This window comes from Borostomias antarcticus (assembly GCF_949987555.1).
Source record: "Borostomias antarcticus genome assembly, chromosome: 22".
Taxonomy (NCBI): Eukaryota; Metazoa; Chordata; class Actinopteri; order Stomiiformes; family Stomiidae; genus Borostomias; species Borostomias antarcticus.
This window is the reverse complement of record NC_140255.1, coordinates 5,954,046-5,973,547: the sequence shown is the minus strand read 5'-3', so window position 1 is coordinate 5,973,547 and position 19,502 is coordinate 5,954,046. Positions and strand designations below refer to the sequence as shown.

Here is a 19,502-nt window from a genome sequence, read left to right as displayed (position 1 = left end):
ATAACCTTGGTGTTTTAACATGTACATCTTGAAAATTCAACTGACCTAGCGTTAGCTAGTTGTAGCCTGTTTTGTTGGTGCGTTTATATTCAGTGTATTGTGATTTTAGGCTGTGACAGCAATGGCGGCCCCCATCCGAGCGAATGGCTTGATGTTTTGTAATCCTCCCTTTTACATTTCCTCACGCTGGTTTGTTTGTTCAGTCACCACCACAAACATCAACGAAAGACTTTAAATACGAGAGCGCCAGTCCTCGTTTCTATTCTACTGCGAAGGGACCTGGTTGGTTAGTGAGTTTATCTGCGTACCTGATCCTCCGATAGTTTTATCGTACTGGAAGAATAACCTCCATGTCTAGAGGGGATAAAGCCCAAACTATTACCTCTGGGGGTAACATGTTGTGGAGGTTTTGGTCCAGTCTTGGCTTGGATAGGTTTACCACTACTATTCTAAGTATGGGTTGTGTAATAATCAAACACTATAACCACTCATCTGCTGTCTTTCTGTATTTGCCTATAGATAAATATAGGCTATTTTTTATTCGCAGCTGCCTCATGTTGGCACGGAAACTGTCCCCTCGCCACAACTTCCTGTCGTCGCTCTCCCTCCGGGCTGCCAGCGGGGTCGCCGGGCAGAAGTATGATGTCATCGTGATTGGCGGGGGCCACGCGGGGACGGAGGCGGCGGCGGCAGCTGCCAGGGTGGGGGCGGAGACCCTCCTCATCACCCAGAAGATTCACACCATCGGTGAGAGGAAGAGACGCTCGCTTGTGTGACACGTTCCAGGTCCTAGAAACGCCATCAACACAGGAAACACTTTAGTCGCCTGTAATTCCTTCACCGTGTCTTACTCAGTGTCCCCCATGCATCCCAATGAGCTGTGTGGTCCCCTGTCCCTGTCCTGCCCCTCCAGGGGCCCTGTCCTGTAACCCGTCCCTGGGGGGCGTGGGGAAGGGACACCTGGTGAAGGAGGTCGACGCCCTGGACGGGCTGTGTGGGCGGGCGGGAGACTGGGCCGGGGTCCACTTCTCCATCCTGAACCGCAGCAAGGGCCCGGCCGTGTGGGGCCCGCGGGCCCAGCTGGACCGGGAGCGCTACCGTCACTTCATCCAGGTAAACACAACCACAAACAGAACCACAAGAACCCAAACCCTTCCCGCCACGGGCGAACAGAACCACAACAAATCTGACGAGGACATGCAGAGTGTAGGTCACTTCAAAGAGAAATCTTCATGTGAGAGAATATTGGATATTGTATAGAATACAGCAGGACACAGCTCTTCTACTGATCTATGGAGAAGTGACTCTAAAAGTGAAACTCTTTGTGTGTGTGTGTGTGCGTGTGTGTGTGTGTGTGTGTGTGTGTGTGTGTGTGTGTGTGTGTGTGTGTGTGCATTCGTGCGTGTGTGCGTCCGTGTGTGTGTCCGTCCCTGTCAGTCCGAGCTGCTGTCCACGCCCAGGTTAACCGTAGTGGAGGGCTCGGTGGAGGAGCTTCTGACGTCAGAGCCCAACCCAGACCAGCCTGGGCAGCACAGAGTCACTGGGATTACCATGGGTGAGGAGCAGGAACGTGTGTGTGTGTGTGTGCGCACGTGTGTGTATGTGTTTGTGCGCGTGCGTGTGTGTGTGGGTGTGTGTGTGCGTTCATCCTACATACACCCCTCAATGCTCTCATCTATCTGTAATATGACATGTTCATACACATTGAAATTGTAATAGTAGTTTGCATTCTCAAGAACTCCCATTTGACCATCCTGTCTCTCTGCCCCCTCCTCTCCTCTAGCGGGTAGAGGCCCCCCCCTCCTGGCCCGCTCGGTGGTACTGACCACCGGCACCTTCCTGTCCGGCTCCCTTTTCTTGGGTCAGACCACGTCTCCCGGGGGGAGGATGGGGGACCCTCCGTCCAGCGCCGGCCTGTCCCACGCCCTGAGGGCCAGGCTGGGGCTGAGGGTGGGCAGGCTGAGGACAGGGACCCCCCCCCGGATAGTGAGGGACTCAGTGGACCTGTCTCTGGCTCAGATCCAGGCCCCTGACCAGCAGCCCACACCCTTCAGCTTCCTGAACCACCGCGTCCGCTGCGAGGTAAGGAGCTCCGCCCAGGACCTCGTCTGGTCACAGACACCGATGGAAGGGACAGGAAGAGCGCCAGCGCCGTGTTCCAGAGTTATGCTGTTTTCACACCGGGCGCTAATTTTTTGGCGGTGCGGCGAGTTTACATAGAAAGTCTATACAATTCTCGCGAACTGGGCAGCGGGCGGCACGGGCGGCGCGGTGGCCAGGATTCGCCGGGCGGCGACATTCGCAAAAGCTAAAGTTTTTTTTAACTTTCTGCGGCGGATTCGCGCGGCAACCCATTGATCCCACGGCGAGATTGGGCGAACTGGGCGGCGTGAATGTTCTGTCCGCGCCCGGTGTGAACGCAGCGTTAGAGGTTGTTATTGAGGTGGATCATCTGTGTTCCCCAGCCAGAGCAGCAGCTGCCCTGTTATCTGACCCACACCACCGCCGGGGTGGAGCGAGTGGTGAGAGAGAGCCTGCACCTCAACTGTCACATACAGGAAGACGCAAAAGGGCCCAGGTAAACACACACACACACACACACACTGTACATACACACACACACACACACTGTACATACACACACACACACACACACAAAAGCTGTACTGTACATACACACACACATACTCTCACACACACGTACACAAACTGTACATACACACACACACACACACAAACTGTACATACACACACACACACAAACTGTACATACATACACACACACACACAAACTGTACATACACACACACACACACAAACTGTACATACACACACACACACACAAACTGTACATACACTTTGTACATCCCAACAACCGGCTGATGTGAAAGTTGATCAGGTGCGGGATACGACCTTTTGTCTGTCTTGTTGCCATAGATACTGCCCGTCCATCGAGTCGCGAGTGCTGCGGTTTCCAGGGAGACGGCACCAGGTGTGGCTGGAGCCGGAGGGTTTGACCTCCGACCTGCTGTACCCTCAGGGCCTGTCCATGACCATGCCCCCTGAGATGCAGCTCCGCCTCCTCAGGGAGATCCCCGCCCTCCGCCGGGCCGAGATCCACACCCCCGGTACGCCCCCTAACCCAGAGAGGATCAGAACCCAGAGAGGATCAGAACCACACCCCCGGTAGGCCCCCTAACCCAGAGAGGATCAGAACCCAGAGAGGATCAGAACCACACCCCCGGTAGGCCCCCTAACCCAGAGAGGATCAGAACCACACCCCCGGTACGCCCCCTAACCCAGAGAGGATCAGAACCCCCCCCCCCCCCCCCGGTAGGCCCCCTAACCCAGAGAGGATCAGAACCACACCCCCGGTACGCCCCCTAACCCAGAGAGGATCAGAACCCCCCCCCCCCCCCCCCGGTAGGCCCCCTAACCCAGAGAGGATCAGAACCACACCCCCGGTACGCCCCCTAACCCAGAGAGGATCAGAACCACACCCCCGGTACGCCCCCTAACCCAGAGAGGATCAGAACCACACCCCCGGTACGCCCCCTAACCCAGAGAGGATCAGAACCACACCCCCGGTACGCCCCCTAACCCAGAGAGGATCAGAACCACACCCCCGGTACGCCCCCTAACCCAGAGAGGATCAGAACCACACCCCCGGTACGCCCCCTAACCCAGAGAGGATCAGAACCACACCCCCGGTACGCCCCCTAACCCAGAGAGGATCAGAACCACACCCCCGGTAACCCCCTAACCCAGAGAGGATCAGAACCCCCCGGTAACCCCCTAACCCAGAGAGGATCAGAACCACACCCCCGGTACGCCCCCTAACCCAGAGAGGATCAGAACCACATCCCCGGTAACCCCCTAACCCAGAGAGGATCAGAACCCCCCGGTAACCCCCTAACCCAGAGAGGATCAGAACCACACCCCCGGTACGCCCCCTAACCCAGAGAGGATCAGAACCACATCCCCGGTACGCCCCCTAACCCAGAGAGGATCAGAACCACATCCCCGGTACGCCCCCTAACCCAGAGAGGATCAGAACCCACAGAGGATCAGAACCCAGAGAGGATTGTCATGGAATTTTACACATAGTCTCAAGACTATTCAGATTCATATCTTTTCTTTCAATACCTGTTCATCCAGTCCCCTGCCTTTTGTAATTGTAAACACCTCCTCTACCTCGCTCTTCCTCCTCTCTTTGTTTAAGTCAGAAGGGCCACACCTTCTGTCCTTTCCGTCCTGGCTCAGACCTTTTGTTTTCTTTGTCCATATTCAAAGTGAGTTTTCATCCCCCGACCACTGTGTGATATCCGTCACCTTACGATGACGTATAGACAACTCAGCCAATCAAATCCACATCCTTGCTTTGGGCAGATATAAGGAGGATCCGGCAAGCTCATGTTTTACTTCTTCTGTTGGAACCACTCTGTGTTTTACTTTGAGGTCCGTTTGCAATCGTATTGTTTTCTTAATAAATCTGACTGAACCTATCTTTGAGCGAACCTGGGCTTTGGCAAAGACTTTCATTTTTATCAACAACAGGATCAGAACCCAGAGAGGATCAGAACCCCCCCCCGGTAACCCCCTAACCCAGAGAGGATCAGAACCCCCCCCCGGTAACCCCCTAACCCAGAGAGGATCAGAACCCAGAGAGGATCAGAACCACACCCCCGGTACGCCCCTAACCCAGAGAGGATCAGAACCCAGAGAGGAGAGGCAGCTCCTAGAGGAGAGACACTTTTTAAAGGCTTCCTTGTGATCCGAAGGAACAGAGCCAGTTGTATTTGTTGTCTGTTTGTCTGTGTAGAACTGTGACCTTCGCCCTCACACCCCTAGAACCCCTGCATGAGCTCCTCTGTCTTATCTGAACCAGTCTCAGGCACACAGGCCTGTTCTACACAGCAAAATGAGACATTTATAGTCCTATCGTCTTCACTGTTAGACTGGCTCCAGTTTTAACTGGTGGTGATGGGACGTCTTCCCAGAGTCAAAGCTGAGTCTTCTCTCTGCCCTCCTCCTCTCTCTCCCCCCATGCCAGGCTACGGGGTCCAGTATGACTTTGTGTGTCCCACCCAGCTGACCCCGAGCCTACAGGTCAAGAGCACCCAGGGCCTCTTCCTGGCCGGACAAATCAACGGGACCACCGGCTACGAAGAAGCGGCAGCACAGGTACGGGCCACAGCGCCACCACAGGACAGGAGGAAGCACTGCAACACAGCAAAGACAAAAAACACGGAGGGGCGTGTCCTCCAACGCTGATTCAAGGCCGTTTCAGACGAGGAGCGATATCCGCGCACTGTAATTCATGAGAGAGGCGAGCGGACAATTTGGGAGCCGCGGACAATCTGTGGCGGAGCGGCAAGCGGGCGCAACCCCATGAGATTGTGGCGCGTGTGTTGGTTTCGTGCACACGCCCGCCCGCGACAAGAGCTGAATTGTAGTCAGTTTTCCCCGCTGCGCGCAGGACGCGTGCGTCCCCCGCTGATCCGAGCGAGAACGCAGGCGGAATATCGCTCCCCGTCTGAAACGGCCTTAAAGCTACTGTATTAGCCGGTCAGGCTCGGTGTGTGGGGTGTGTGGGGAGCCGGTCAGGCTCGGTGTGTGTGGAGCCGGTCAGGCTCGGTGTGTGGGGTGTGTGGGGTGTGTGGGGAGCCGGTCAGGCTCGGTGTGTGGGGTGTGTGGGGAGCCGGTCAGGCTCGGTGTGTGGGGTGTGTGGGGTGTGTGGGGAGCCGGTCAGGCTCGGTGTGTGGGGTGTGTGGGGAGGCGGTCAGGCTCGGTGTGTGGGGTGTGTGGGGAGGCGGTCAGGCTCGGTGTGTGGGGTGTGTGGGGAGGCGGTCAGGCTCGGTGTGTGGGGTGTGTGGGGAGGCGGTCAGGCTCGGTGTGTGGGGTGTGTGGGGAGCCGGTCAGGCTCGGTGTGTGGGGTGTGTGGGGAGGCGTTCAGGCTCGGTGTGTGGGGAGGCGGTCAGGCTCGGTGTGTGGGGAGGCGGTCAGGCTCGGTGTGTGGGGTGTGTGGGGAGCCGGTCAGGCTCGGTGTGTGGGGTGTGTGTGGAGCCGGTCAGGCTCGGTGTGTGGGGTGGGTGGGGAGGCGGTCAGGCTCGGTGTGTGGGGTGTGTGTGGAGCCGGTCAGGCTCGGTGTGTGGGGTGTGTGGGGAGCCGGTCAGGCTCGGTGTGTGGGGTGTGTGTGGAGCCGGTCAGGCTCGGTGTGTGGGGTGTGTGGGGAGGCGGTCAGGCTCGGTGTGTGGGGTGTGTGTGGAGCCGGTCAGGCTCGGTGTGGGGTGTGTGGGGAGCCGGTCAGGCTCGGTGTGTGGGGTGTGTGGGGAGCCGGTCGTGTCCAGAGAGCGGTCTGGAGGCGTTCAGAGGGGCTGAGGTCTGAGCGGTCTGTCCGTCTCTCGCAGGGTCTGTGGGCGGGGGTGAACGCGGGCCGGACCGCCCTCTCCCGGCCCCCCCTGGCCCTGTCTCGTACCCAGGGCTACATCGGCGTCCTGGTGGACGACCTGGTGGGGCGCGGCGTGACGGAACCCTACCGCATGTTCACCAGCCGCGCCGAGTTCAGGGCCTCCCTCAGACCCGACAACGCAGACCTGCGCCTCACCTGCAAAGGTGGGTCCGCGTGTGTGTGTCCCCGCGTGTGTGTGTGTGTCCGTGTGTGTGTCCGTGTGTGTGTGTGTGTCCATGTGTCCGTGTGTGTGTCCGTGTGTGTGTGAACACTGCTCTTGATCATTAGCTGCGTTAATGTACCGATTAAAGGTATAGTTCACCCAAATTTGTTCATCACAGGATAACGAAGTGCAACTCATTCATCTGTAAACAAACCTATACGACCTTTGACCCCGTCAGGGTTCGAGGAGGTGGGCTGTGTGTCCTCCGGGCGCTACCAGGAGGTGGTGAGGGTGCGGGCCGGCCTGGAGGAGGCGCTGTTGGCCCTGCGCTCCCGGAGCCTGAGCGCCGCACGCTGGAGAGAGCTGCTGGGAGACAACATCCTGAGTGAGAGCAGGAGCTCCGCCCTGACGTGAGTGGAGGACGAGGCTGGGCCGCAGCTCTTTCTGAGTGCCTCTTCTATTATCTTATTTACGGTATTTCTCAGAGGAAATGAAGGAAGGATAGTGTGAGGGTTGGACATGTATTCACAGCGCTTTCATGTAAAAATACAAAACCTGTGGTCGTATCCTATCAATGTGCTGTGGTTTTTTAAGTGGCTCTTGTATCATCTTATTAGCGGTGAACTATCTCTCTTGCAGTGGAGAGGATCTGTTGCAGTACAAAGACGTGTCCTTCGAAATGCTGGCCTCCATTTTCCCAGAGTGCCTTTCACCTCATATGGAATTTGCACAAAGACTCAAGATTGAAGGTAAAAGTTGAAATTCCTTTTTTTTTAATGAATCATTCTGATGAACTCAGTCCTGTCCCAGTCCCAGGACAGCCCTGACCCCTGACCCCTGTCCTGTGTCCCAGCGGTGTACCGGCCACACTGTGAGCTACAGAAGAGGGAGATGGAGAGAATCCGCAGGGAGGAGAGCCTGTCCCTCCCCCCGGACCTGGACTACCTGTCCTTACCCGTGTCTCTGTCCAACGAGGTCCGCGAGCTGCTGGACCGGGCCAGACCCCACACAGTCAGTACAGACCTAACACCACTCAACACTCCTACCACCACTCAACACTCCTCCTACCACCACTCAACACACCTCCTACCACCACTCAACACTCCTACCACCACTCAACACTCCTACCACCACTCAACACAGTCAATCAGTGTTGTTAATGAGCATGAAGAGCTCATATACAGTAGCTCTCCCCTGTTCAATAAAGAGACATGTCTGTTGTTGTTGTTGTTGTTGTTGTGCAGCTTGGGGCTGCGACCCGCCTGCCCGGGATGACCCCCGCTGCCATCGTCCACCTCCTCAACTACGTTGGCAGTCGGAGACGGAGCAACACACACACCAAACACACACACACGCACAAACACACACCAGCTGGACCAAGAGGATGAGGAGGAGGGCACAGGACGGCTGTGTAAGAGGGACATATCTTTACCTCGGTGACATCATGACTTGTAACAAGCGTTTGTAATAAAATGGTCTGTAAAATGTAAAAAATAAATAAATAAATAAGGTATTTTATTAAAAAAAATAGAGTACAAATGTTGAATGAATGGACTATCATGAAGTCCCTGATGCAGAATCACTGGTCTGGTGGAATCTCACACAGTTCAAACAGAAACACTCTTCATTCTCTCAACCCCTCACATCCAAGTTCTAACACACAGTTTACAAACAAGCAGAGCAACCCTGAAACCAACCGTCTACCTAGTTAGCATCTCTATCAGTGTTGATAGCGTTAGCATCAGCAACACTGCCTCCCATGTGACCTTCCTGAGGTCAGCGGCGCTGTGGTCCGTGCGTCCGTCCAGCTCGTCAGCCCCCCTGGACAAGAAGACAAACGGAAACTTCCACTGCGGCTGCGGTGCACCCCTGGGGGCTTCTGGGTAAACGGTGAGGTCAGCGAACGTCACCTCAGTGTTCACGGCGAGAGGAGAGTTGAGGGGACACTGGAGAAGAAGAGATGGACGGAGAGAGAGGGTGAGATTTAGGCGCAAATTATTCACAGGTCGTGAACGTTTGCTATGCAGAAATTACCCCAAAAGAAAAAGAAAAAATCCCTTCAGAGGAAGAGCAGAAATGCTTGTTGCCTAGCTACCTTGACCTTCTGACAGCTGAAGAGGTACTTGGCTCCCAGGATGTAGCTCTGAGGGAGAGCCAGGCCGCCTAGCCGAGCCCAGAGCACCTGAACAGAGAGGGATCGGGGCAGCAGACAGCCCGACTCACACGAGTCCTGAGAGAGAGAGAGACCACCCTGACACAGACTGGACAAGAAGTCTTCGAAAGACAACATCAACACTCATGGATTGGACTAATGACAGCCTGATTTAACCTGCACACCTCCTGTGTTCGGTCACTTCTGTGTCATTGTGAATGTACATGTATTACTGCATTCTGTCAGTTATAACTGTGTGAGTGTGATTGTGTCACCCTGTTCTGTCAGTGGTGTGTGTAACTTGTTCTGTGTGATCATGGTCCAGAACAGACCTGAGGTGGGACAGAGCAGTGGTGTGTGTAACTTGTTCTGTGTGATCATGGTCCAGAACAGACCTGAGGTGGGACAGAGCAGTGATGTGTGACGACGCGGGTCCAGACGGGCCCGGGGCCAAAGTTCATGGACATCATGTCAGGAGCGGCCCGGCCCTGCAGGAGAGCGTAGAGACGGGCGCGCAGCACCGAGCAGTCACCAGACGAGGAGCTGAGGAGGGAGGGAGGGAGGGAGGGAGAGAGGGAGGGAGGGAGGGAGGGAGCGAGAGGGAGGGAGGGAGGGAGAGAGAGAGGGAGGGAGAGGGAGGGAGCGAGAGAGAGGCAGAGAGCGAGGGAGGGAGGGAGGGAGGGAGAGCGAGGGAGGGAGGGAGTGAGAGAGGGAGAGAGAGAGGGAGGGAGAGAGAGGGAGGCAGAGAGAGAGGGAGGGAGGGAGAGAGAGAAGGAGGGAGGGAGAGAGAGGCAGAGAGGGAGGGAGGGAGGGAGAGAGAGGGAGGGAGAGAGAGAGGGAGGCAGAGAGGGAGGGAATGAGAGAGAGAAGGAGGGAGGGAGAGAGAGAGGCAGAGAGCGAGGGAGGGAGGGAGGGAGAGAGAGAGAGAGGGAGGCAGAGAGAGAGGGAGGGAGAGAGGGAGAGAGAGGGAGGGAGAGAGGGAGGGAGGGAGGGAGAGAGGGAGGGAGGGAGGGAGAGAGGGAGGGAGAGAGGGAGAGAGGGAGGGAGAGAGAGGCAGAGAGCGAGGGAGGGAGAGAGGGAGGAACAAAAAGGCAGGAAGAATAAATCAATGCAGATGTGTCTGACCTCTGAAAACTTTCATTTGCTAATTGAAGCAGAAAACATCTGTGAAAGTGTGCTCTCTGTTTATGTTAAGACGCTAAATGGACTGCACTTATAGACCGGCTTTCTACCTGAATGGGCAAAGCGCTTTACAAAGGCCTTTCATTCACCCATTCACACACATTCACACACATTCACACACCAATGGCAGCAGCTGCCATGCAAGGCGCTAGTCAGCTCACTGGGAGCCGACTAGGGGTTCAGTGTCTTGCCCAAGGACACTTCGACATGCAGACAGGAGGAGCCAGAATTCGAACCGCCGACCCTTCGATCAATCATTGGATCATTCGACGACCCACTCTACCTCCTGAGCCACAGCCACCCTGCTAAGGGCAGTATGGGTATTGTAGTACCTGAAGGTGCAGCCAGTGAAGGTGTTGTGAGTGAAGAGGATGGGGGTCCGGAGGTGTGGGTCGCTGGAGCACTCTCCCCCCTGCGACACCCCCATGACAGTCAGCTGACCAACGCGTAAGGACCAGTAACACAGCCTTGGGGCAGTGAACATAAACCCCACTTCACCTCACAGTCAACATAACCTTCCACAGCCTAGGACCACTGAAGAGCTAAGGATACAGTTTCTTCTTCTTCACCAAACCGACCAATGACACGAGTCCCCACAGGAAGTCCAACCGGGCGGAGTGGTTCAGCAGTGGTAGGGGGCGTGTCTAACTGCGGGTCAGAGAAGACATCGGCTACATCAGTACAGAACCAGAACTCCCATGGTGGTATTAGTGTTTCATATCAACAACATTTCGATGACGTGAAATGTTTTGGCGGTGTTTGGCGAGCGCTCGTGCGCCACCTGGAAGCGGACGGCGTGGCTCTGCCTCAGGGTCGTAACGTTTGAGCTGATGTTCACCAGGACCACGCCCACCGTGGCCTCCGTGATTTCCCCGCCGCCGGAAAACCCCATCACGTACTCCACCTGGATATCAAACAAGACGTCAATACACCCGTCTGGAGAGAGAGATGGATACACCTTCATGTCACTGCCAGGAAATACTAGGTGACGATGGCCCCTAGCTGACTGCTTTTATAGATACTGTACCTAGATGGGTGAGGAAGCAGTAGAGTAGAAAAACATCATGTGACCTTGCCCAGAGCCAATCAAAAACGGATATACAGACCTAGCCTGCCGAGGGCCTAGGTTAACCAAGGATGCCATGGTGTGTATTAATACTGGTGTGTCCGCTCACACACCTTCGACACCACGTTCAGACAGGAGCCATCTTGTTCTCTCGGCTCTGGCCAATCAGACAGCGGAGTAACCGGGATCTAGGACCAGAAGACGGCAGCATGTTAGCGTGTGTGAGAACACACAGGATACGGGACCAGCGACATGTTTTGCGTGACAAGATGTCTGTCTGAGAGTCTGTCTGAGCTTACCAGCAAATCAGACACTTCCTCTGAGTCAGGAACTGGGACCTGAAACAACGTCAACAACAAGAGGAAAACACACCAATTAAGGTATCTGAATTGCAATTGCACAGAGTAACACACACAAGCATACACACACACACCTTGATTAGACTCAAGTCAGTGAAGTAGGAGTTTGCGTTGAGGCTGGGCTCAGAGGTGCAGGACTGGGGAGTCAGTGTCCGGGTGCAGGAGAGAGACTCAGAGCGCAGGAACTCTGGAGAAGCAAGGACACAGGATGATGACACCTAGGAACTCTGGAGAAGCAAGGACACAGGATGATGACACCTAGGAACTCTGGAGAAGCAGGGACACAGGATGATGACACCTAGGAACTCTGGAGAAGCAGGGACACAGGATGATGACACCTAGGAACTCTGGAGAAGCAGGGACACAGGATGATGACACCTAGGAACTCTGGAGAAGCAAGGACACAGGATGATGACACCTAGGAACTCTGGAGAAGCAAGGACACAGGATGATGACACGTGCTGATGTCCACTCTAGACAGTCAACACCACGCACCATCCTGGAAGTTAACCAAAGCATCCTATTTGAGTGTGCACTCCGCTGTGTGTTGGGAGGCCCGTGAGCGACCGGTGAACCTACTGGCGGGGTTGCGGTCGAGGCAGGAAGACGCGGCGGGCCCTGGCGAGGGCTGGCGGAGGAGGCTCCGCGCCGACGAGCTGTCGTACTGGGTCAGGATGACATCATCAACCTGCGACAGAGATACAGGAATTACTAATAAGCTGGGATAAAAGATGGGATAGGCGAACACAACATACAAAAGACTTAAACAACGCTTAAAATGTAAATGACACCCTGAAAACATGATGTTTCACCCTGTAGAAATGCCGGGCGTGGCGGTGAGCATTTGCGGGTGCCTGCCAGGCAAAGTGGTGGGAGTCCAACACAGCTGGTCTCTGAGAAAGAGCAGATAGAGGCTGAGGGGCTGTGGTATTATCTGTTGAGAACAGGAAAGAAATGCGCCTAGTTACAGTAGATTAACCATAGTGTGTGTGTGTGTGTGTGTGTGTGTGTGTGTGTGTGTGTGTGTGTGTGTGTGTGTGTGTGTGTGTGTGTGTGTGTGTGTGTGTGTGTGTGTGTGTGTGTGTGTGTGTGTGTGCCATGTGTAACGATATATTACCTTCTCCCAGTCGGACACAGAACAATGTGTCAGTTATAGTAACGAACGAAGGATCCACGTTGGCTCTGAACATCAACCACTTCTCAATGCAATCTCCATATCTGTAGAACATCAACAGTCACCGTCATGTGAAGGACATGACTGTAGCTGATCTGTGCTGTAATGTCTCAGAGCCCTATGGCTCGGTGGGACAAAACTGCCTTGAGCAGCAACCTAACTCCTACTGGGTATATGAACTCATTTCATTATGTGTGAAGTGAACACACTCACATGACTGTGTCTGAACACTGTGTGTGAAGTGAACACACTCACATGACTGTGTCTGAACATCCGTTGAAGACGGTGCTCAAGTCTGGGGTCCCACAGTCCTCCGTGTCACAGCAGCAGCCCACGTCACAGAAACCAGGGGTCACGTCACACAGACACACTGAAGAAGAGACAGGGGAGCACCACAGTATAAGCTGTGGCTCAGGAGGTAGAACGGGTCGTCCAACGACCGCAGGGTCGGCGGTTCGATTCCTGGCCCCTCCTGTCCACACGTGGAAGTGTCCTTGGGCAAAGACACTGAACCCCAAATTGCTCCCAGTGAGCAGGCTAGCACCTTGCATGGCAGCTGCCGCCATTGGTGTGTGAATGTGTGAATGAGAGGCCACTGTAAAGTGCTTTGGACAATGTATATGATCTTGAGGATATGAGGATACATGTATATAAGTGCAGTCCATTTACCATATAACGTATATTGTAGTGACAGTGCTAATAAAAGAAAAAGTATGATTAAAACATAGATGGGATACCTTTTGGAATCGCAGTTGGCTGTGCGGTGGTTGGAGGGGGAGGTTCGGTGACTGGGCCGGTAGTCCATGCTGTGGTCGGACCTGTAGCTGGACCAGAAAGACCCTGGTCTGTGGTCGGACCTGTAGCTGGACCAGAAGGACCCTGGTCTGTGGTCGGACCTGTAGCTGGACCAGAAGGACCCTGGTCTGTGGTCGGACCTGTAGCTGGACCAGAAGGACCCTGGTCTGTGGTCGGACCTGTAGCTGGACCAGAAGGACCCTGGTCTGTGGTCGGACCTGTGGGCGCCCCGGTGGTCGGACTGAACGGGTCATGAGTTGGGTCGTCCGTGGTCAGTGGAGGTCCGGTATTTGCTGGAGGTGCAGAACTGACTCCTGCATCTGTGGCCGCATGAGCCAAATGCACAGACAGAACAACAACAAGCAGCAGCACTGAACGACAAAGGCGGTATGTGGTCATTGCCCACCAAGCTAAAAAAAAATAATATTATTATTATGATAATTATGGATTAGATAGCTAGCTAGCTAACTACCACGCATTCCTTGCGACAAGCTAATTGTAAAACTAAGTACATTTAATGATCAAGAAATATTCATTACATTCATAGCTAGCTATGCGTAAAAGTAGTGACATGTTGTCCAAAGATGTGAGCTAACTGGTTAGCACGTTAGCAGTAGATCAAGCCTCTCGTTGCCAAGGAAGTGGAAACGGTTACATCCGTTTCAGTTACCGTAACATGTGTAATAGACGTCGGGTGAAGTTTATAGACCATAGGAAACACATTAGTTAATTCAGCTATAGAAATGTGTTGTTTGTCAATAAAATAGTTCAATCCATGTTCAGTATACCGGCACTTGGCCCTAAAACACCTTCAGTTGAAAACCCTGAGAGAAAGGTGATAGTGGTTGCTAGGCAACGTTAACTGTTTGTCCCATTTCTCGACTCGGACGAGCAGCGAACAGCTCCAGTAAAAGATATACTAACTAACTAGCTCCTATACTAACTAACTAGCTCCTATACTAACTAACTAGCTCCTATACTAACTAACTAGCTCCTATACTAACTAGCTCCTATACTAACTAACTAGCTCCTATACTAACTAACTAGCCAGGGAGTACGCAGCTATTAACCAGCAAACACCCGAAAACAGAAACAAGAACCATAGCTACAGCGTGAGATTTTTTTTTATTGATTGTTTATTGCTAGTATATAAATATGCTAGCAAAAACTGGCTATCTTAACGCTATAGCTAACTAATATTAACGTTAGTGCTACGTTCACGGTTTCTCAGCTCCAATTAACGTTAAATCGTTTTGTTTCTTTTTTCATAATTTAGCACTAGTGATAACTTGGCTAAATAGGCCAAGCAGAGTTAGGGGGTTCTGGTGTTTAATGAAGTAGGCAGTTCGGAAAGAAAATCTATCATTTCTGTTTTATCACTGCAAGCAACTGTACAGGGCTATTTCCTATGTGGGCCTATAACTTCCACTGACTCTCTCGTCTCTCTCCTAGATGTTTAACAGCATGACTAAAACCTCCCAGAGAGGGATGTTTCAACCTGGTGATGATGAGAACCAGTCTAAACCCATTTACATGCTGAGTGACTCTGACTCGGACCCTGGTACCGCCACAGACCCCGAGGACTCGGACACTGGTACCGCCACAGACCCCGAGGACTCGGACCCGGAGAGCGAGACAGAGCCAGACACCAAAACAGCCGGTCACATGGATGCTTTTACAACACCCACGGATCCACAGGAGTTGAAGGCTGCGGGTATCAAAGCCCCCCGTGGTGTTGTGGACCTAGAGGAGTCCTGCAGAACCACCTGCACCCAGCCTAAAACTGAGGGCGATCTCCGCATTCACTCTGTACTGTGAGTTTTCTGAAGCTACAGCTCAGGTCACGTGTGTGTGTGTGTGTGTGTGTGTGTGTGTGTGTGTGTGTGTGTGTGTGTGTGTGTGTGTGTCATGTAGTTGGTTGCACTTGTTTAATCTCCTAACTGTCGTCTCTGTTGTCCTTGCAGGGAGTGTGGGTGTGAGGTGATGACATGTCAGTTTAACAGCGAGGGAAGTCTGCTGGCTGTGGGACTCAGCGACGGAACTGTCAAGGTATGAGACAGGTCACTGGGAGCAGTGTGGGGTTCAGTCTCGCCCAAGGACACTTCCACACTTCCTCGTCAGGAGGAGCTGGGATTTGAACCACCGCCCCTGCGGTCATTAGACAACCCACTCTACCTCCTGAGCTACAGCCGCCCCTAAATATATGCTAGTGTATATGAAGTATATGTGTGCTGGTGTAGATGAAGTATATATATTATGTGTGCTGGTGTAGATGAAATATATATATTATGTGTGCTGGTGTAGATGAAGTATATATATTATGTGTGCTGGTGTAGATGAGTGAGTTGTTCCGTCCATCCTGTGTCAGCTCTACAGTCCAGACCGTGGTCACCTAGTGAAGACTCTGAGGAACAGCAGTAGCATGCTGTCCTCCCTGCCTGTCACCGCCCTGAGGTTCACCCTCAGCTCCCAGGATCACTGCCTCCTGCTGGCCACCTGTGAGTACTGCATGTTAACTGGGCTGTGCTGAAAGCCCAGCGTGCTCCCATCTGACTGGTGGTTCTGTGTGTGGCGTGTCGTCCCCCAGACGCCAGCGGCAGCGTGCGGTGCTGGTACGTGTGGGGGGGAGACTGCGTCTGGGGGCTGAGGGAGGTGGGAGGAGGAGAGGGAGGAGGGCAGAGGCAGACCCTCTCTCTCTCCGTCTCTCCCTCTGGGGAGAAAGCAGCGACCGGGGGGTCGGACTCAGCTATCCACCTCTATGACCTCGCTACGCACCAGAGACTGATGACATGCAGGGCAAGGTAAGAACTCCACTACCCACAATTCATCACTATGCATGCTGTTTGGTATCTCAGGTCTCTAATGATTTGAAATCGACTTTCCCACTTGTTGGTTTGTTCCAGTGCTTGATTTATTTGATAAAAAATCCCTACAATGTAGCCCTAGGTCAAATACATAGAACTAGCCCAAATTCATAGAACTAGCCCTAACCCCTACAATGTAGTGCTAGGTCAAATACATAGAACTAGCCCTAACCCCTACAATGTAGTCCTAGGTCAAACACATATAACTAACCCTAACCCCTACAATGTAGTCCTAGGTCAAACACATATAACTAGCCCTAACCCCTACAATGTACCCCTAGGTCAAACACAAAGAACTAGCCCTAACCCCTACAATGTAGCCCTAGGTAAAAAAAATAGGCACAATTATTGTAGTTAGTTTTGGATCCACAGTTTCTAGTTTCAGTTAAAACAGAATGGAATAATCATTATTAACAGTGGATAATCAAGGGCCTCTACATCATGTAATTTGTGAACCTCCATGATCGAATGGGACTTGTAAAAGTCCTGCACATCTTTCATCCCAAGTCAAGCCCTGAGTTGTTCTCTACATATCAGCCTTCCTTCCCTCTGAGAGCACGTCTGCTTATTCACAGCTCCACAAGGACAGTGATGGACGGACATCGGTTTCGGGTTTTTGCTGTGACCTTTCACCCTGAGAGGGAGAGAGAGTTCATCTCTGGGGGTTGGGATAATACCATACAGGTGAACTACTGGAAACCACTTTGATTTCTGAGCATGTTGCTCAATATCTTAAACTGAAGCTGTTTGTTCTGTTTTGTCAGTTCTGGGACACCAGGCAGCAGCACTCTGTGAGGTAAAGAGTTTATTATTAACCCATTATTGACCCACTGCATTCACATCAGTCAATAGGCCAAGAGTGCACCAGCTCCCAGTGATGATCTTGCAGTGTTATCAGAATGAGCCCAGAGGGACGTTGTATCAGGCTTTATCTTGGACTACCCCTCTCAGGATGCTCTGGGGTCCTCATGTGTGCGGCGACGCCCTCCAGATCGACCCTGTCGTCAACCACATCCTCACTGGCTCCTGGAGGAGGGGCAGCGCGCTGGAGGTGAGGACAGCAGCCAATCACAGCAGCACTTAACTAAGACAAGGAAAACCATTGGATCAATGACAAGCAGGGGCCTCATTTATCATTGAGGTACGCCTTCTTTTACACGGTCTTTTCCGCGATTTCAGGCGTACACCATTTTCCCCCCCCACAGCGCGATCTATCAAGCCAAAAGGGCGGATATTTAGTCGCCTTTCTACGCGCTTTTGTAGGACACATCTCAACTTGTCGTACCGATTTACACGGTTTTCTACACCCTTTTTGAACACAGGGGGAACTGGCGACGCAGGTGGTGCGTCGGTGAATTACAATGTTTGATGGAGAGAATAAGAGCGAAAGTTTATGAACGCACAATCATGTAGGCTTATAGCCCAATTCAGCACAAACATATATCGCAATGCAAGATCGTGTCCTCTAACCGGCTCATTAATGGTCCGATATGGATTTGTTCCCCAAACTTAACCTATGCGCACACCTAATGCAGGCACTCCATCAAACGGCAATAATTGACCAATTAGATTGTCATTAATATGTGATCATGTGGACCTGTTTGCTGTTTGGTAAGCATATAAATGACAGTCCTCCTGTGCGTAATGCGAGCCTAAATGAATCCGGCGCTACTCGGCCTACTGGCCGAGATAGAACTCCAAAGAGGTGACGGCGATGGCGACTGCACCCACATAAGGGCACCATCATTGAATGAATACGTCTATTTGAATCGCAAAAATGTGCACACTATAAATATCCAAATCATATGTGACGCCGACATGCTTATCACAAGTGTAGTGGCACGGTGGCCTGGCTCCACGCATGACTCATTCACCCTGGCGCACAGCAGGGTAGGGGCTAGACTGGAGGCAGGCGCTGCGCGTGACGGCTGGCTTGTTGGTGTGTGCATAGCCAAGATATATTATTTTTCTTCTTTACTTTAATCTTTATTAGCATTTTCCATCCATACAACGACAATACAATAAAACATAAAAACTTACAATAACAGCTTATGGGTACCTCCATCCATGCAGCTTTTTTCTCTTAATCAAATATTACAATTTCAATATTAGTGGTATCATCACACTTCCTTCTATAATCCATCCATTTTTCCCATCTCCCTTCAAACTTTCCTTCCTGCATCCTCAATGCATGCGTGAACTTCTCCCTAACATAAATCTCTTCCACAACACCCAGCCACTGCTCCTTGGTTGGGGGTTCCACCTTATACCAAGCGCTCATTATTGTCTTTTTACTAGCAACCAATAGTACTTTCACTAGGTATCTGTCCCCTCCTTGTACATCATCCTGTGTTATGTTTGCCAAGAAATATATTCAAAGCTGATAAGAATGAGAACCAGTCAAGACCCCACCACAAAATGAGGACCCAAGCCCTCAGCCCCTCCCCGTCATGAGGGTTACCAGCGGGGCCAAAGGGCCCACACTGAGGTCATGCGCCAGCTATGAAGACAAAGTAAGGTTCACATTGTTACCATTTTATTGTCTGTTGGTGGGTGACTGTGTGAGGTGTGTGAGTGCGTTTGTGAGTGAATGTGTGAGGTCCGTGAGTGTGGTAGTGAGTGACTGTGTGAGGTCCGTGACAGCATGTGTGGGAATGAAGTGCAGTGAGGATGTCCTGTTGGCTCTGGTGGTGTAGTGTGGTGACCTCCACCAACTGCTGCACAACTGCCCCAATCCCTTCTGCCATGTCCCTCTGGGCCTCTAGGGTCATGAGCCTCCAGCACAGCGTCTGAGAGGAAGCCCAGCCCTCAGGGACCCTTGAGGCAGGGACGCTGGCAGCCGGAGGTGGAGGCGTGGGCGGTGGAGACGGAGACGGAGGCGCTGGAGATGGCACTGGAGGTGGAGGCCGGCGCGCTGGAGGTGGAGGCACTGGAGGTCGTGGCGCTGGAGGTGGAGGCTGCAACTGGCGGGGGCACGACCGTCAGGTCAAGGACCACTGCAGACTCCCCCTCCTCTGAGTCCCACCCCACGTCAGAGTCTGGAGAAACAATTTCAGTCATTTTCTTTGAGTTTGTCTGTTAACTTGATTATGCATTAAACATTTCATTGTGTAGCCATATTCAATTGATATGTTTTTCTGTTGGCAGCCAAATAAATGCTTAAGTGTGATTTACCGGGTGATTTAGATGAGAGTGTTAATTTCCCAGAGGGGAAAATGTTTAATGTGGTCTAACATTATGAAGTGATCATCTGTGTTATCGTTTCCTGTTTTTGGTCCTAAATAAATCATAGCCTA

At 52.7% G+C, this 19,502-nt stretch overlaps 3 protein-coding genes across 5 annotated transcripts in view; 2 read left to right on the top strand and 1 right to left on the bottom strand.

Annotated features, from left to right (window-relative positions):
* The first annotated feature begins 136 nt into the window (after positions 1–136).
* mto1 (mitochondrial tRNA translation optimization 1) lies at positions 137–8,065 on the top strand. Of its 3 annotated transcripts, none has more exons than XM_084455941.1 (13): positions 137–286; positions 548–747; positions 914–1,113; positions 1,438–1,555; positions 1,784–2,082; positions 2,466–2,578; positions 2,938–3,128; positions 5,054–5,184; positions 6,411–6,615; positions 6,853–7,024; positions 7,254–7,363; positions 7,468–7,625; positions 7,859–8,065. In XM_084455941.1, exons 2-13 carry the CDS (start codon positions 555–557, stop codon positions 8,000–8,002), a joined length of 2,034 nt encoding a protein of 677 aa, XP_084312067.1. In that variant the 5' UTR covers positions 137–286; positions 548–554; the 3' UTR covers positions 8,003–8,065. The 3 variants fall into 3 exon arrangements, with proteins under 3 accessions (XP_084312067.1, XP_084312066.1, XP_084312068.1); XM_084455940.1 differs by having other exon boundaries at positions 520–747; XM_084455942.1 differs by lacking the exon at positions 137–286 and adding an exon at positions 315–453.
* Positions 8,066–8,314: 249 nt separating this feature from the next.
* Positions 8,315–13,741, bottom strand: LOC311324196 (tectonic-3-like; the record flags this gene model as incomplete). The annotated part of the gene is made up of 13 exons (XM_084456597.1): positions 8,315–8,560; positions 8,710–8,844; positions 9,162–9,309; positions 10,281–10,384; positions 10,730–10,852; positions 11,128–11,202; positions 11,314–11,352; positions 11,448–11,560; positions 11,953–12,061; positions 12,186–12,307; positions 12,491–12,591; positions 12,803–12,917; positions 13,285–13,741. The coding sequence occupies 13 exons, from the start codon at positions 13,739–13,741 to the stop codon at positions 8,315–8,317; spliced, it is 1,887 nt and encodes a 628-aa protein (XP_084312723.1).
* A 1,065-nt stretch (positions 13,742–14,806) lies between these two features.
* The window catches only part of LOC311324194 (uncharacterized protein), a gene marked incomplete at its 5' end in the record, with an annotated part of 8,600 nt that continues 3,904 nt past the window's right edge, over positions 14,807–19,502 (top strand). The window contains 7 exons of the mRNA XM_084456595.1: positions 14,807–15,156; positions 15,307–15,391; positions 15,711–15,840; positions 15,930–16,143; positions 16,782–16,890; positions 16,971–17,002; positions 17,158–17,257. Coding sequence (XP_084312721.1) covers positions 14,807–15,156; positions 15,307–15,391; positions 15,711–15,840; positions 15,930–16,143; positions 16,782–16,890; positions 16,971–17,002; positions 17,158–17,257 — 1,020 coding nt within the window. The remainder of the gene's footprint in view (positions 15,157–15,306; positions 15,392–15,710; positions 15,841–15,929; positions 16,144–16,781; positions 16,891–16,970; positions 17,003–17,157; positions 17,258–19,502) is intronic.